This window comes from Stegastes partitus, unplaced genomic scaffold (genome assembly GCF_000690725.1).
Source record: "Stegastes partitus isolate 25-593 unplaced genomic scaffold, Stegastes_partitus-1.0.2 Scaffold108, whole genome shotgun sequence".
Classification (NCBI taxonomy): Eukaryota; Metazoa; Chordata; class Actinopteri; family Pomacentridae; genus Stegastes; species Stegastes partitus.
The window spans coordinates 175211-193407 of NW_007577839.1; the positions used below are offsets into that span (position 1 = coordinate 175211).

The 18197-nt window shown below is 41.7% G+C and overlaps 1 protein-coding gene across 1 annotated transcript in view; it reads left to right on the forward strand.

The window, feature by feature from the left end:
* Positions 1 to 439: 439 nt before the first annotated feature.
* LOC103354465 (dedicator of cytokinesis protein 3-like) overlaps positions 440 to 18197 on the forward strand; it is a 50096-nt gene continuing 32338 nt past the window's right edge. The window contains exons 1-7 of the mRNA XM_008277845.1: positions 440 to 476; positions 7711 to 7794; positions 8476 to 8516; positions 10533 to 10588; positions 13972 to 14068; positions 15602 to 15750; positions 17595 to 17679. Of these exons, the coding sequence (XP_008276067.1) occupies positions 440 to 476; positions 7711 to 7794; positions 8476 to 8516; positions 10533 to 10588; positions 13972 to 14068; positions 15602 to 15750; positions 17595 to 17679 (549 nt within the window). The remainder of the gene's footprint in view (positions 477 to 7710; positions 7795 to 8475; positions 8517 to 10532; positions 10589 to 13971; positions 14069 to 15601; positions 15751 to 17594; positions 17680 to 18197) is intronic.

Genomic DNA, 18197 nt, shown 5'->3' on the forward strand with positions numbered 1-18197 from the left:
GTTCCTCTTGAAATGCGGCTGTTATAATAATAACACCTTTTGTGGAGAGCAGATATAGAGAGAGAGAGAGCGAGAGAGAGAAAAAAAACCCGTGCGTGCAGCCGTGCGTGCGTCCCTGCGTGTGCGTTACATTAGGTTGGACACGGAGACTGCATCAGACTGGAGACACACGCCGGGACATAATAGAGCAGAGATATCGAGGCTTTTGATGCTCCTTCCTCATCCCCCTCCTCCTTCTTCTTTCTTTTTTTTCTACACACAACACAAACGTCAGGATACTGATTCCGGTCGAGACATGTAGTCCCAATGTAGGAGCAGCCAGGAGAAATTTGTAGCCTTCAGCTCCCATTTTTTTCCCCCAGCAGCGGCAGCAGCAGCAGCATCATCTCACGATATCGACATAATGTGGCTCGCTCTCACGGAGGGAAAATAACCAAATATGTGGATACCTACAGAAGAGGAGAAAATCGGAGTTGGTGAGTCAAACGCAGCTGTTGTTTTTTATTGCTAATTAACGACGTTTTCTGATTTGACTTTTTCTTTTTTTATATTATTGTGATCGCACGAGAAACACCCAGTTTTAGTCATTCCGCATTGCCTCTTTTGGTTATTACTAAATCCGTAACACCTCCCCCCCCCCAGTTAAAAACACATACTCTTCTAATGGCTGATATACACGGCCAGTGACTGCATAGAAAGGGAAATTGCGTGGGATGCTACAGCCTACAAACCCCACCACCTTAAAGATGCCATCGCAGTTTATACACAACCGCAGGCGGAGCGTGGAAATCTGCGCTTAGTTTGAGTGGTTTTGTAAGACCAAAAAATAATAATTTAAAAAAAAGAAATAAAGAATGAGTCAGTGTTGGATTTTGATTTTTAAAAAAAGAAGCATTTTCTTTCTTTAGAGCCTATGAAGGGGGAGAAGAGGGGAGAGAAAGAGAGGGGGGGAGGCGATTCGTGTTGAATCCACGAGGGGGCATCGTGACTGCGTCCCTCCAACAGGTGTAGGCTGGAGTGAAGCTGGAGTCTACCTGTAGACAAAAAAAAGAAGCTCTGCTGCAACGAACAGGAGCTGCACTGATCCAACCACAATCCATGCATGTGAGCACTTTGACCCCCAGACAGAGAGAGAGAGAGAGGAAGAGGGTGCAAGATCAGCTTTTTTACGAGCGATCTGTTGAATAACCTCAAGAGGCAGAATAGAAAAACCAGCATAAGGTGATTTCTAAATCCACCGCAGAGTCCTACAGTCACGGCAAAAGTGTCTATAGCGTATGATTACATTATAGTGGGTGTTCATTAGGGGGAATGAGTCATGTCCAGATGCTCTACAGCTTGTTATACTTGCAGGGCTACTCATGCTGGCTCGCACATGATACTCCCCCCCCCCATCATCATCATCATCATCATCCTCCTCCTCCTCCTCCTCCTCATCCTCCCCTCCTCTCCTGACTACATGCACACGCCCACACATATACACTTTGTTTGGAGGTATTACATTCGTCATGATGGTTTCATAAAAGCTGCAGCCTGCAGAGAGCCCACCCCGATGGCAGTCCACCTTAATATCACCACTTCATGTGTAGTAATCCCCCCCATCGCCTCTGTGCTCATCTCATCGTAGAATCACTGCAGTTCTTTTTTTTTTTTTTTTTCCCCATAAAGCCCAGATCCATGGTGAGAGAGGGGGGGAGGTAGGAGGCAGGAGGAGGTAGTTGTTTTTTTGGTGTGTGTGCGGGGAAGCAACAGTTCAGCCTCCGAATCAGTCGGAGTGACCTGGCGCTGTCCGCGGTGCTGAAATGTGGAGATGACGCTCTCCGCGGTGCTGAATCTTTTCCCTTTTTTTTTCTTTTTTTGCGGGGAAAAGCCGCCATACACAGTACATACTGTACCTTGTAGAAAAATATTACTCCTCATTCGCCTTGGATAACATGTTGACATGTTGGTGTTTCGTTGTGGATGGAGCCCACGCTGCTGCTGCTGCTGCGCTTGTTGCGTTAACCGGCAAATACAAGACCTCCACAGCCTGTTATCGGCTCCTCTCCCGCCTCATCCGTGCTATTAATGTCTCCATTTTGTATGTTTGTCCCCCCCCCCCATCGTCTTTCCTTAATTTATCATCCGTTTATCATCCTTGCTGTCGTGCACCAACAGAGCTGTGGTGTGTCAGCAGGCAGCCAGGCCTTTCTTTTTCCCCACTCCTGTGTTATCTGAACAGGCTCTAACAGTTGAAGGCCGTCTCATAATGGATTTCTTAGAACCGCTACCTGTTCATTATTTTCCTTCTTGGTTTTGTTTATGCAGGGAATATTAGTTTGCAAATCACTTGTGGAGTCGCAACAAAAGGCCTGGATTTGATCCACAGCAGCAGTGCCGGCCAGCTCCACTCTACAAGTACTAATGATGAATATCTTAATCACCAATTAATCTAGTAATCCCTTGCCTGGCTTCTCAGTTTATAATTCTGTGAAATGTCAGCAACAACAAAATATAAGCTAACTTTGAGGCTGTAAGATTTAAATATTAGATTACAGATGATCAAAATGCTAACCGTTAATTCACTCTTCAATCCTCAGTAATGTGCTGTTGAAATGATTTTTGTTCTACAAGTTTTTCTTCCATTGACTTATTTACTAATGAGTCACTGATGGATTTTTCTCATATAAGCAGCAACATTTTTTACACTTTCATTGGAAAGAGTGCTGACTGTAAGTCAGTACCTGCCCACATGAGACAGGGAGTGAAATGAATCACAAGGCTTCATCTGTGGCCACATGGACGCGGCTCAGACACAAACTACAGCAGCAGCAGATGAAATAATCGAGCAGACTGGGGCACCATTATCTGAAATAGACAACTCGAGGATCAAATGTGTTCACGACGGAACAAATGATATGTTCAACTGATAGTGGGATTAGAGAGATTTGCCCCAAAGCAGCGTTTCTCTGCAGTTATAGCCATGATTTTAACCCTTCCGCACCGGAGAGTTTAACGTTCAATCTTCATTAGTATTGTAGTTTCTGACCTAACTTGTACATCAGCACAACAAAAATAGGTAGCGTCGCACGTGTGGCAGTTGCGTGCTCAGATATTCAAAAGACTTTTACGATAAGGTCATCATCTGGTAGTTACAAACACCCCCTGCAGTTGGGTGGTAGCTTTGATTTCTGGGACGCTGATTTGGAATCAAACATGCTCCTCTGCCTCTGTGGAAGAAATCCCCTGGTTAGCAAGCCTCCGGTGCAGTAATGTGTCTCAGTAAGTGAGTCGTGCTGAACTACATGACTCAGTGGGCGAAGTCCAAAGACCATTGTGTAAGTTTCAACTCAGCTCGATCTGGGACGGGACTACACAGGACCTTCGTGGTCGGCATACTCACATTGCATTACTGGAAATGGTTTAAGGACGCACTCACTAAGCAATTCAACTCCAGTTGTAGGACTTATAATTGAGAGTGAAACTAAAAGGAAACCCAAGAAAATAAGCTCATCTTAGAGCTGCAGTTTAGAAGAGCACAGTGTTCTCTTTGATTTAAAAAAAAGAAAAAAAGCTTTCTCGGTACAGTGGTGCCATTAGCACACAGTTGTTTTAAAAATACAGCAGGCAATTTATAAGCCATAATAGTGTTTACTGTTGTGCTGGCAGGTTTTTGATGACATCCCCCCTCCCTTTTCCGCTGAATATTGCTCCCCTGTGGGCCGTTGTACTGTTAGGTGCTGTATGTGTCTATCACTAATTCTCAAGCAAGGTCATCAGGCCATGCATGCTCTCTTTTCAACTTCACTATAAAACATAAAGCATTTTTCGAGACATGACAGTATGCAATAGTGAGGATTTACACTGGGAGGCAAGACAAGCTTCTCCTCCTCTGTTGTACAAAAGAAAAAAAGATTTTATTACAGCGATAGAACATAGACACGTCTGTCTTGACAATTCTCATTTCACCTGAGCGGGTTTACAGAGTGACAGTAAACAGAAAAGTGAAGCGCAGATAAGGGAAAAAGGTTAAAAGTCAGACTCAAACAAAACTACCATAGACTGACGTTCTATAGAGAACAGTGATTTTTTTTTTTTCCTTGAATACACATGCTGTCACTGCTTACGATTTTAGTTTAAGTAGTTTTGTTGATAGTATTGCACAGTAAACGTGACTTCAACACTTTTAGAACTCTCATTAACATCGCTGTTTGCTAATGTGATGCAAGTGTGTACTTGCGATACACGACCAACATCTTGACACAGACACGATGTTTGCGGCGCCACCATTCTCTCCTTTAACACGGTGGAGGGCTCTGAATTGCCACATTTATCTGCAATCATCGCATAAAAGCCTCTTTTAAACTGCATCACTGCAGGATTCAATCAACAAGGATTTTAGTGTTCACTCATAGGCTCCCTATTTCAAAAACTGCACTGAGTCTGTTCCCACATGACATGACCGCTTTGGTTAGGCTATATTAGGCTTTTTTTCCTACACACCATGGGTGGCAGCACTGCTGGTGAGGAGCAGTGAGTTAGAAAATAAAGGCACAACAGAGGAAGAGCGTTATTGATTCTCACGCAGGCTGACTAAATGATTTTAAGTCTTATTTTACATTTGAGCACCACTTTATCTGAGTCCAATGCCTGTTCTGAACTGTGATGGGTTACTGATATTCTCTGTAATAGGTGGCCAGTGCGATGCCTTAGACGGACTCAACTTAGTCGCTTAAATACGAGAACTTTTTGCATAAAATAACTCAAGAACAATGCTACTTTTTTCCACGCAAGAGCTGCTGGTAGTGGTTACTCGGCGCTGTTATAGAAAATCAACTCCAGCTTGTGTTCTCACTTCACGCCAACACAGAAAACTGGATGCTTAAACAATTGTTGTCATGCTGTAAAAACTTTTAGTAGATTCGAAGAACAAATTGATGCAGAAAATAGAGGATGCTGTGCGCTTTGCGTTTATACTTTGCCTGTTGATAATAGACCATAAATATCTGCTTTATCTAGTAGTACTGCTTTGTCATTTATCTAAAACTCAATTTATTACAGTTTTTGGAAGAATGATGCAGCCATATGCATGCTGATAATTATTTACAAAAAGGCATTACGTCTTCACTTTGTTTCCCTGCAACTGAAAGTCACAGCCCAGTTTATTTTCTTTGCCATCATATTGCTGTAACACCAACTCTTCATATCACTCTGTGGTGTCATAGTGGAAGAATATAAGTTCTGACAATCCATAACCACCTAAACTGAGTGGGCCTCCAAATTAGTCTGGACTTAAGTGTATTTTGGAAAAAAAAAAAAGTGTATTTTGTGATCTTCATATTCAGTTTTTACTTGAGTTTCATGCGAAATGTTTTGAAATAAGGGCTGGATTGAAACCCCCCAAACAGCTCTTAAAATACTATACTTGACCAGTTTTACTATGTGAGAAAAGCCAGAAGATTAAAACATGTCATTTTTTCCCTTTGCAAATGAAACTTGCCCCATTAGATGTGTAGGAAAGTAGAGTACTAATAATCAACCACAGCATTAAAACCACCTTCCTAATATTGTGAACGTCCACTTTGTGCTGCCAAAAAGATTCTGACCCGTCATGCCATGGACACAGAATCCCCACGGGTCTCCTGTGGTGTCTGGCACTGGGACCTTGGCCTTTGGGTCCTGTGGGTTGTGGGGGGAAACCTCGATGGGTCGGACTTGCTCTGGTGGATTTCACAGATGTGCCATCAGATCGGGGACCTATTGAGTTTGGAGGCAGGGTCACATCTCAGGCTTTTTGTCAAATTCAAGCTGTTCCTGAATAGTTTTTGCAGTGTGGCGAGGTATGCTGTCCTGCTGGGGAAAGCCTCTGCTGTTGGGGAATACCGTTGCCATGTGGTGTGCTTGGTTTTGGAACAATGTTTAGGTGGGTGGTGTGTGTCAAAGTAACATCCACACGCATGCCAGGACCCAAGGTTTCCCAGCAGCACATTGAATCGTAACGCACTGACGTACACTCCACCTAACAGTGGTTTTAATGTCGTAGCTGATCGGTGTACGTGTGTGTCGTACATGGAAGAACGGAGGTAAGAGGAAAGTGGAGGACAGCAGAAGTCTCCTCCTGTGCTCAATCCCCATAATTCCTCCCAGTGAGTTAGTGGTTACACAATAGCAACCTTCAGATGCCATGTGGATCATGAATTCAACTGAATAGAGGGACAGTCTGGACTGATATATTGTTGCTGAGTAGAAATGTTTGCTTTTGCCAACATTTTCCACTCCCTGTCCCGTCAGTCCTTCCAACATCCTACGTTCAACATGTTGAAGTCTAAAGATGATTTTTATTTTTTTTTTCTTTCTGTTGGTTATGTTTTGAGGATATGCTAATGCGGCGCAGCTTTTAGGCACAATGAAACGAGTGTGTGACTGCGTGTTTACACAGCTTGGAGGTTTTTGTGAGGGAGGACTATGAAAATATAAGCCTGTGCGGTGTGCCCAGCTCTCTCAAACATGACAGTCTCATCTTGTTCTGACGTGGCCTCCACTGAAGAGTTTTCAAATGGTGTGAGTGCAGGTTTTGCAATTCAAATGAAATAGAGGCCATTAAAGAATAGGACTGTCAAATAGGAAATACTTAGCCCTGGCTGGAAAAGGGCCTGAGGCAGACTGAAAAAGGTGACAAGGACACTCTTTAAGTCCATCCATCTCACTTCTTTTAATATATGCCCGATGCGCTTGATTCCAACTCCTGTGCTATGCCGCATCCATAAGCTTACCATTTTAAAATGCCCAGATCCCTGCAGCAGTTACAGTGAAGAAAGCCCTCCAGTTTGTGGATGATCTGTTGCCATAGTTACCCGAGCACAGGAACTGAGCACTCGTTACCCTCAAACAGGCAGCGGAGCCGAGCCGAAGCCCCTCCTTCTCTTCCTCCCCCTCACTGGGTCCCCTGGCTAGTTCATTAGCATAATGATTCACACCAAAACTCTCCTTGAAGGGCCACCATTTGTAGGTTTTTTAAAATCGTCAGCGGAGCGTCGTCGTTATTAAACAAGTTTGTCTTTACTGAGGCCTGTGTACTGTTTGGCTCATGTTGTCGAGCTGCAGCGCTGCACAGATAAAAACAGGCTCCGGAGGCGATGAAACTGTTAAGGCCTTTACTGTGGTGTCCATCCCCTAAAGAATAATCATGTCATCAGCGTTTGAGTCACAGGATGTTACTGTGTGTGTGGTCAAAGACTGAATGTAGCACAAGAGCAGGTGGCATAAAAGATTTACACTAATACCGACTTATGATAGATCAGCGTTTAGTCATATTACTTAGCAGTTTATGTGGGCTCTATTCTGGGAGATGGTTCAATTAACTTAACATTGTACAAAATCAGGTCGCTTAAGAATTAATTGCCTATTAAAATGACTACCCACTTCAGGGTGGGAGCTTGTTTACAGTTCGCTAAGCAGTGGCTCCTGTGTGACATTGTGTTTAGATGTTTGCATTAAACAGCTTATTAAAAACCGCTGTAGCTGCCCTGCTACGACCCTGAAACACTTGGTGTGTGGAGACACGACGGTGACGGGGGACGCACCTTGCTTAATCAGAGGGCACAGAGACGAAGCCAAGCACTGATCTTAATCAGCAGGAATTTCTGTTGCAAGTTCACACTCACATAGCACTACTGTGTAGTCAAATATGTTTTCATAACTTTAGTCTTTTGTTTCCTTTTTTCCACGCAGTGATCTGCAACTTCCGATCATCAATATGTCAGGCCCTGGTCCTGGAGATTGGGGAAACGGTGCAGATTCTGGAGAAGAGTGAAGGTAAAAGCAGTGAGATCTTTTATTCTCTGGCAATGCAGACTGTGAAATGGAGTTGTTGTTGTTTTTTTTTAAACATGGATCATCTGTGTCTTGCTAAGCATGTTGTCTGGGAATTGTGGGAATTTTAGCCACTTGGGTTGAGTTGTATTCTACAGTTTTTAAGACTCAGTATTTGCATTTGACTTCTTTTTGGCCATTAAAATAAATAATTCTGTATTTCACCAATCTTATTCCTAACAGCATAAAGAGAGAGTTGTAAACAGCATTTATGCCTTTATATGGTGAAATAAAACACCTAATTGTATGGGTGCAAAATTTACAAATAAATTCCTAGAAAGAGTACCAATAGGACATATGTATGTTGGCCCTAATTATATAGAAAAAATTTAAAGCAATATCTTACCTTTAACTTTCTCTTAAAATAACATAGTTTGCATTTAATGGTCTACAGAGCAGGCAAACATATTTAAAAATATTCAGTTTATCCAGTTTTGTGGGAATCACACAGATGTACCCCAGACAGACTGGCTGCAACACAGCTTGGCTACACAAAGTCTCCTGAGAGTTCACATGTAAAAGCAACGTAACCTACTCTTATAATCCACAAGTAAAGGTGCAGTACAATATTTTGTTTCGCTGTGAGGATGAGGTTTTCTCATGTGTACTTTGTTCTTTCTTTAGGTTGGTATAGAGGCTTTTCTACCAAGAAGCCTTCTATCAAGGTAATTATAACAGAATACACAAGTAAACTGACTTGACATTGTGTGGACTCTATACAGTGTTCTGTCTTCCAATGAGTGAACAACAATGCCAATGTTTAAAACACACAAAGGACAGTTATGAGTAACCACTGATGTGACTCTTGTGTACTTTACCAAGGCAGCATTTGTCAAAGACTGTTAATATATTAAATTGTCAGCCAGCCAGTAAGGTTAACTCAGATTTCATCAGACAAATGAAGTGTCACCAGCACATCTGTAAAAGTGGCAGCCCTGCCATTAAAATGTGATCTCTACATGAAGGGTTTTTTTTATTTTGTTTTGTTTTTTTCAATCAAAGACCAGTGCATTTTTGTGAATGATAATGTGATGTGAGAGATGTGCAGCCCAGAAATAACTTTGTCTAGACAACAAAGACCTTAATGGCTGATTAATGTATTGAATAGAGCTTTGATTTGGCAAAAATAGAAATTTCCTGACCTGTATTTCTCGAGGTGCTTTCAAAAAGGCACCAGTTTAACCAAGTTGTTCTGACTTCGGCGCTCAGAAGCATGAGAAGCAGCGCCATCTTCAAGATGTTATTTACAAATGGTGATTAAAAACACGGTATATACAATGACAAGGAAAGAATAGTGATATTTTGTGTGTGTGCATCACATAGCAGCGCTGTGTGCTTTCAAACATGCTGCACTTGCTGCACTGCTGCTGTGCTGTTTTCCTTCCTGAGCAGAATTCTTTCAGCCAGCAGATGGTGCAATTATTAATGTGAAAACTTGTCATTATACCAAAACAAGCTGTTTTTAAAAACATAAAATGACAATTTAATTGTTATATATAACACTTCAGAATTTGTTTTCTTCTGTGAATGCTGCAGGACAGATTCCATGGCACTTGTTTTGACTTTGATCAGGCAGAAAGGAAGCTCAGATATGAGGCAGGATGGAGGGTTTGAATGTAAACCATTTCAGTTTAGGGGCTCTCCAGGGAGCATCATTATGATTAATCCGATGCACAATGCTTAGTAAGAAGAGACTATAGGTACATAAAAAGCACAACACTATCACAGCTGACAGAGATCAATACTCTGCTTTAAATGGCTATTATATATTTACCTCCCATAAAACTGTTTGTACAGTAAATCATGTTTATCACAGATAAAGTGCAGCAGAGCAGTTTGGAAAGTCACTGCGCAAAGTTGGAGAAAAAAAAAAGAAGTAAAGTTTGTACATCCATAACACAAAGAGCTGTTTCATCAGAGTCATGAACGGCAGATGCATCATTAAAATATGAAAGCGGCAGGTAGTTTTTGCTATTTCGCGCGTCCACTCTGCCTTAAACTGAAATGTCAGGAGCTGAAGTGTTATGCGATGCTGCTGAAATGTTTCAAAGAAAAGCACAAAAGCTGTCCAGTCCTGGTAAATGTAGGTGTTAGTGGCTACATGCTGTCCTTCTCTACTCTCATCAGCTATTTACAGTTCCTACTAACACCCCTCCATTTTGTTATGTACTCTGCTGCCCACATTCATTCGCCCCCATACTCTCTCTGCACTGAGAGAATTAGTTGTGCTCACTGTGGCCAATTCTTCACATCTGGCAGATTAGAATAAGAAAGATGAACTGCAAGGGGGGCAGCTGGCACCACTCAGTCTCTCATGCCCTTCCCTTGCTAAGCCGAGCCACAATGGGGATCCTGCACACTGCTCTGCCTCCCGTCTCTGCAGTGTGTGGAAACAGTACGGGGCTTCGCATTCGCACAGGAAATGTTTGCACACAGCAGAAAACATCCAAACATATATAAAGGATGTGTGATCTTGCATTTCCTTCCGCTTATAATGTGTCGCCAGCAGAACTATAAAATCTCCTTTTTTACCTTTGCAGCACTCCGCATGGTTTAGGTTAAACTGCCTAATAACACAAACATAATACAATAGTCTACATTTTGGTCATGTGGTGCAGGAGAATTAGAAAATGTAATCCTGTCACACCCAGTAACATCTCTCCTCCTTCCTCCGTCCACAGGGTATTTTCCCAGTCAGCTATGTCCACTTGAAGAAATCTACAGTGACAAACAGAGGGTAAGTTCTATGGTGCAGTGTTTTTACTTGAACATGTGCAGCATTATAAGTAGGGATTCACAGAACCAACTTTTTCTGTCTTGATACTGATTCTGAAAGTTCAGCTCAGGATATTTTCCCTATCTGATACCATTCTTTGTTCTGAATTGTAATATCTGTACACCTCACTGTCTGCAGCAGGACAAGCTTTGCTGTGCAACTGAAACTGAGTGTATTTAAAGGCAGTGAAAACCTATTTTCTTGATCACATTCTTACTTTAGGTGATGGGCTCCTGCTTGAACTGACTATTTTCTGCCAAAGTCAGAAGCAATCGGGTTATTTCACTTAAGAGATTTCCGCATTTATACTTTGGTTGAGCAACAATTGACTCAAAGTGTGTCGGCAGTTGTGGGGTGTTTCGCATCTGTTGCCTGTCCTGTTAAACAAATCTGATCAAACCGCTCTCACACAGTCCTCATGAAGCACATTAGCGAAGCTAAATTATACATCGTTTGAAAGCACAAAGCCTCCTGATTCAAATTGTGTAAACCATTTTAGGATACTGATACCACAGTTACACTAGCAGCAGCAGCAGTGGCAGCAAAAGAGTGTGTACACAACAAACACATTGTTTCTTCTATAGGTACACAAAGTTCCCTATGTGCTAGACATTATTTTCACCTAAAGCGTCCAATGAACAAAATGCATCCACACTTTTAGTCTTTTAAGTATAGGAGGGGGGAATGTTAAGAAGTTAAACTCTTAATAAAAAAAACAGCCAAGAATGTTTATTCCCCCCAAACCTCAACTGTAATGCAGCTTTTTCAGTCATTAATATTTAATGTTGGAACTAAATACCTAAGATTTTGCTTGAGCATGGACTGTTTATGCCAGTATCACCACAGATACTGATTCAGTGTCAGAATTTGCACCAAGTTCTCCTGTGGGTTCATTATGTGAACGTGTACATTTTACATTCAGCTCAGGTGAGAGGTGCTCAAACGCGGAAGTTTTACGCTTTGGTTTTTTTTTTTTTTGCCGCTATGCATGTCATATGGAACCAAACATGTCCATTTGACACAATTTAAGCAGCTTAGTTTGTTCAATATGATTTTATAGTGATCTCTTTTAACTGCTTGTATTAGAGGCCTCGAGGCAGTCCGTTAGACTTCTTGTGTGATAATTGGATTAGAATTGGAAAAGATTTTTACTACCCAATGTACAACATTTCTATATACTTTAATACTGCAATATAAAAGTACTCATAATGTTATAAAGATAGATGGATTAATCTCGCCCAGCTCTTTAACCACTGACAGGAAAACCCAACAGCTTCACTAAAGTGAAAAACAAAAACACCTTACATATAAACATTATCTGTGCCACTAACTTTAAATTTGTTTATTAATAGTCAGACAGTTAAAAAGGTATTGGGAGTCACTGCAGTACAGAGTATTTATGTGGTCGTGGTGGAGTGCAGCTCAAAATACTGACGACCTGCCTTATATAACATCAGCAGCAGTTTCTCTCAGCAGATCCATCACTATCAGACCTTTATTGAGACATACTGGAGGATGATGTGAGGATGATATGTTTGTTCTTTACTGGTCAGACCTACTGGCTTTGACGGAGTTGATGGAGCTCTCCTTCTCTCATTACACAGGCTTTGTGATACAGATTCATCAACTGATCAATGTCAAAGGATGTGTGTCCCTCCCTCCTTTGCCATCTAATTTCGCCTCACCACTGATTAGTGACAATCCAATCTTCAGGAGAATTACCACCTGACAGCTGCCGACATGCATGCACACACACACACGCACACACACAGACATGCTTGTGCACACAGCGGTCATCTACATCCATCTCATCACAATAGTCGGCCATGGCTGCACAGGCCAGAATAAAGACGAAGACAAAAACAGGCGGCAGGGCTCTTTATCAGCCTGATGTAATGCTCTGTCTGCAGGCTGGGATCCGCGGCTCACTGTGGACTGGGAGTTTGCTGTTATATCACATCCTCCAGTTGAGTTACCACATAACAGGAGGACTCTCATTTGCACTCAAACAATTAAAAGTGCAGACTCGGAAATTGACATTATTACAGTTTCTCGCTCCAGGAGTTGCACTTTGGGAAATCTGCTTTGCTGTCTCATGGAGTTAATGAGGTGACACACCTACTGCATCTGTGTAGTTTTCCCAAAGCATCCCCGCCACAGACAATCACCCCGACTCTTTTTGTAATGGATGGAGATGCTCGGATTGTTCCAAAAACATTATACAGTATCAAAGTTGATCCTTTTGCGAGCAAAATGCAAACGTGAGATTGAAGTTTTGTGTTAACGTTTCCTTATGGACGTGAGAAGAACATGTGTTGTGGTTTTCTCCTGGAGAGCTCCACCCTGTTCCTAAAAGTAGACATGTCTAAAAATAAAAAATAAGACTTTGTATCTTAACAGGCAGGCAGCTAATGAATGGGAGGTATTTACTGACCATCAGGGGGCGGCTGTGGCTCAGATGGTAGAGCGAATCGGTCAATGATCGGAAGGTCGGCGGTTCGATTCCGCCCTGTAACCTGTTTCATGGTCGTTGTGTCCTTAGGAAAGACACTTCACCCACCTTGCCTGGTGTGAATGGATGAATGAATGGATTGTTTGAGGTGGTGGTCGGAGGGGCTGTAGGTGCAGAATGGCAGCCACGCCTCTGTCAATCTGCCCCAGGGCAGCTGTGGCTACAATCGTAGTTACCACCACCAGAATGAATATGTGTGAATGAATAATTGACAGTGTAAAGCATCTTTGAGTGTCCAGAAAAGCGCTATATAAATCTGATCAATTATTATTATTATCAACTGCTAGCTTAGCTTAGCATAGCATAAACCCCAGTAATAGTGTGACTCTTAAACTGTGAACCAAACCAGAGCGTACCAAATAATGATACCAAATAATACCAGGGCCTCGATCTTCAACATCAATACTGATTTTGCTTCTTTTTTGTTATTATTATTAAAAGTGATCAAAGTACTTTCACATAAACAAGATAATTATGTCAATGTACAATGATTTGAATGTGCTATTGGAGCCGACTTCCAAATATGTTTTAATTAACGCAAAATAATTTGCTGTGAGACAAATTATTTGCTGTTAATGAGGCATCTCTTTTTGTTATTCTCTGTTAATTATTTCATCACATGCATGTTTGAAACACAAGGCAGTTAAATCAATGTAAAATGCACAATACAAATGTTCATTGTTTGACTTCTTTTAACGAAAGAGGCTGAAGCGTCTTCATGTTACCAGGATGTGACAGACTGAATGTAATATGTATCCATTGTTTTTGGCATCTATCAGTAGCATTGATTCTTAAGGGATTGATCTCACATTCGTGCTTTTTTTTGCCGTAGGCTGTGCGAGACAGTGGTGCCCCTGGAGGACCCCATTATCACGGAGACCACCTCCACATTGCAGGAATGGGGCGTCTTGTGGAAGCAGCTCTATGTGGTCAGTAGCGATACATTACAGTCCATTGCACTCATATGATACTAAGTACTAAATGTGAGAACGCACCTAAAATTATCGAGATTTCCAGGGGAGTTGAAAGATCAACAGCTTCTGCAAAGATGTTGCATCCATTGTTGTTTAATTTGCCTTCCTCCGAGGAATACGCTTTTCCCGTTTTGTTTTTCATCCCTGAACATAATTCAGCGCTGAGCATAACCAGGTTTTTCCAGGAAGACTAGTGATTCGCCTGAAATATAGTCCAAACATACAGTGACAGCTCGTTTAGATATTTCCCCCATAGCTTGTCGTTCTGACTGTCAGCCTGTATTTTCATATACTATCTGTGTAGGAACAGAAATGGTGGTTGGACACAGATAATGGCCTACAGACCTGTCATATACGATTTCATGCTGTGTCATTCAGCCATTGATTGATCTTGGCCTGACTCTAGTAGTTTCTGCATCATCTTAAGATCCACCACCTTCAGTCAGCTTTTACTTGCCGGGCAAAAGTGATTACTGGAAACCCAAAGCATCCTTAATCCTGCTAAGTGTCGAGGGGGCAGGCAGAAGTGGTTGGTAGGGTTTTGAGTTTGGAGCTGAGTGGCTATGTTGCAGAGCTGGCAGCGAGTTTTTACATAACCTCTCACTGAGGACTGCTCATGCTCTGAGCAACTAAGCAGCCCGAGGCATTGGTGTGGTGATGTAACTTCCTCTGAAGCTCGACTAATATGAAGCGCTGATTTAACAGCGCTGGTTTTGGTGCTCACCCCCTCTGTGATATGGGCCATGTTGCCACAGTTGCATCTATAATAATAGGATGTAGCATTGGCTTGATGTTGATACATTTCACCTTATTGTTGCCAATTAGAATTCATGGCATTACTTCAGGGAGCAATGGCCTAAGCATAACTGTGTGTCTGTTATAATGTATGTAATTAGCCCTGCAGAATAGAGGTCCAAAAGGGCTCATCAACCCTGACAAAAATCTTTGTTTTCAGCAGCCACCAGGCTTTGAGAACATGCAGTGTTTATCCTCATTAAATTTACATGCGCATTGTGGCGGCACTTAATCTTTGCATTTATGTAAACAAACCTGGGTGGCAATGTGGGCCTGTCATACCATTAGTGAGAACAGAGGATATGCCTGAATTAAAAGTGCTGTCCTTGGTCTGTGAGAAATGGTGATGAAATTCATTAATGTGATGAGGTCAAAGCAGATTTATAAGGAAAATGTATTTTTTCGTTTCATTAATGAAACCAGTGGGCTTAACTCTCAGTTGCAACATGTATTGTTCTGCTACGTGCACAGGCTCACGGGGGGTTCAATAAGAGACATGATTTTAAGTTGTTCATATACTTGAGCTGAATGTAAAGTATATCACAATATATCAGAGATTGACTCATCTAGATATAGGCTCAGTGTCAAGCTTGGTAAATGCAGTTACAGATGATTAATGTCACAGATAACATGAGGGATGACTTTCATTAGTATCATGCATAAATGCTGAGTCTGTCTTTGCTGCTTGCACAGAAACACAAGGTGGATCTGTTCCATAAGCTGCGCCATGTGATGAATGAGCTCATCGACCTGCGTCGGCAGCTGATCCAGGGCCACCTCGCCCAGGACCAGACTCGTGAGATCAAGCGACACATCACCGTACGGCTTGACTGGGGCAATGAGTGAGTAACTCTTATACTGAGCGCACGAACTGAAGGCACGCTCTAAAACAAACCTTTGTTTCTAACCCTGGCCACCTTGGAATATAATATTTCTCTGGAAGTGGTGGGTGTGTAACAGCATTGCTATGATGTAATTTTATGGTCATTTAGCAGATGAGTGAATCTGAAGCAGCTTAAAGTAAATGCAAATCCCCCTGGAGGAGCTGCAAAGCCATATTCTTACTGTTGCCAGTTTCAAACTCCATCCAACTGAGCTGTGACAGGCATCCATATCAGAGATAAAGATGTGAGGGCTCTGGTTCAGCTGAGGAAGAGCTTTATGTGCAAGGACCATCTGTCAGTTTAATATAAGATTCCATGCACAATTGCACAGAAAAGTGCACACACATTCACTTGGAGCTTCATCACTCAGTTGTTCAACATTAGTGAGTATCACGCTTGAACGAACTATAAAAACACTCGGTAGTGAAGCCCCAAACGCAGCGTAGTACTTTCACCATGCATGTTGAGGTCAGTGCTTGTAGTGCATGCTGACCTGAGAGCTGTAGTGATTTAATTTCATGGTCAAAAGATCATAGCAGCAGAGATACCACTCTGTGATCTGGGGGCTGCACAGTTTAGCTAAAGTGAAGCGTTGCAGTTTGATATACGAGCGCCGATGGTACATGGCAATTGAGGACATTCACTCAGTACTGTGCTTAACCTCCTCATTCCCATAGACTTTAATGGTTCTCTATAATACAAACTCATGCTGAGTGGTTAAGTACCATTCAAACCCACAAGTCCCCATTTCCACTACAAGATCCCAGGGTTTCCACACACACTGGAAATGTCTTACACAGTTGTTAGAATAAAATTATCCAAAGTGCTAATCTAAATTTGTGTGGATATGTTGATGAAGCCATGAAAAACTGACCTTCTGTTTAAATATTGAATTCTGTGGTTTTTTGGTGTGAACTAATATAGTTCATACAGAGTGTCAAACAAGTTGAGTGCAGAGCATTTTTTTTGTGTATTTCAATTTTTGATGCATTAAAATTTGACTCCACCACATTCCTTAGGGATTTGTTATACTTATATTGCAAATCTTGTACCTCATTACACTTATGTGGGAGTTAATTATCTGAGGAAGATTCATGTAAGAAAAACAAGCAACTAAGTCTTTAGGAATCTGTAATTTTTGACAAAGGGATCCTTTTCATGTAAAATCTTACAGCAACCACTATTACATGACCCTGAATGGTTGCCAGGCAACCAGTGGAGACTCCAAGAAGTTACTGCGGCACATAACCTGCATTGTTATTGTTATTACACTGATTTTTGTTTGGGTTTAGACGCAACTGTACATAGATTTTGATACTGGTGGACAGAGACAGGCTGCCTCTGTTTTTAGTATTTAACATAATCTAATTGGCTGCTGGCTGGCTGGCTGTTACATTCAGAAAAGAGAGATCAGATTTCTCATCTACTTCCCAACCAAAAAGCAAATAATCGATTAATTCTTCCTTTAATATAGTCAAGGTAATCAGATAAATGTAGTGAAGTAAGAAGATAAATATTTTCCTAAAATGCAGCACTACAAAGTACAAAGCAACATTCATTAAGTACACGTACCTCAAAATCCTACTTGAACAAATGTACTAAGGCATATTTAAAGATTTATTCTGGAGATATTGCAAAGACACAGATTTGCAGAATCCTTTTTTTTATCTGGGCTTTAAAAACTAACTTGAGAACGGTTTCATGTGTGGTGCACATCATTTGATTCACTTTCACTAAAAGTTGTAATGTCTTTTTTCCCCCCCCTCTTCCTCTTTTTACACCCCTAATCCCTGTTTCACCAGGCACCTTGGCTTAGACCTTGTTCCCAGAAAGGAGTTTGAAATGGTGGATCCAGATCAGATCAGCGTATCAGAGCTATACAAACTGGTACGTTGGCTGGGATTGTTCTCAACCAATTCATGCTGTACAAATGCATCCCTTGAATTATTAAGTAGAATAAATTAATCAAGTGAATGTGTATTCTTTGGATGATAAAAATGCAATTAAACATGTCCCTGCAGCATGCATAAACCATATCTGTAGCCGTGACTCACGCTGACTTGCACACTGTGAGCTTTTTTACCTACAGTGTGCCTTTTTGTCGCTGCACAGCCTGGTTTTGCTTATAGGAACGTGTTGTTGGATGTGTACGGATGTGTGAATGTACCGATTATCAAATCATCCATAAGAAGGTGACTCACAAGAGAATTCAGCTGTTGGAGCTGCCTCATGTGACCTATCCTTTATGCATATCCTGCCGCCATATTGAGTGTGTCCCTTTTCCCGCGTGCACGTGACTCTCGCAAGTGTGATCGCTAGCTAGCAACGCAGACGTAATGCAAAGTGACAGGCCCAGGTGAAGCTATGGGAAAGTACATACAAATTAAATTTTTATTGCTATTCTC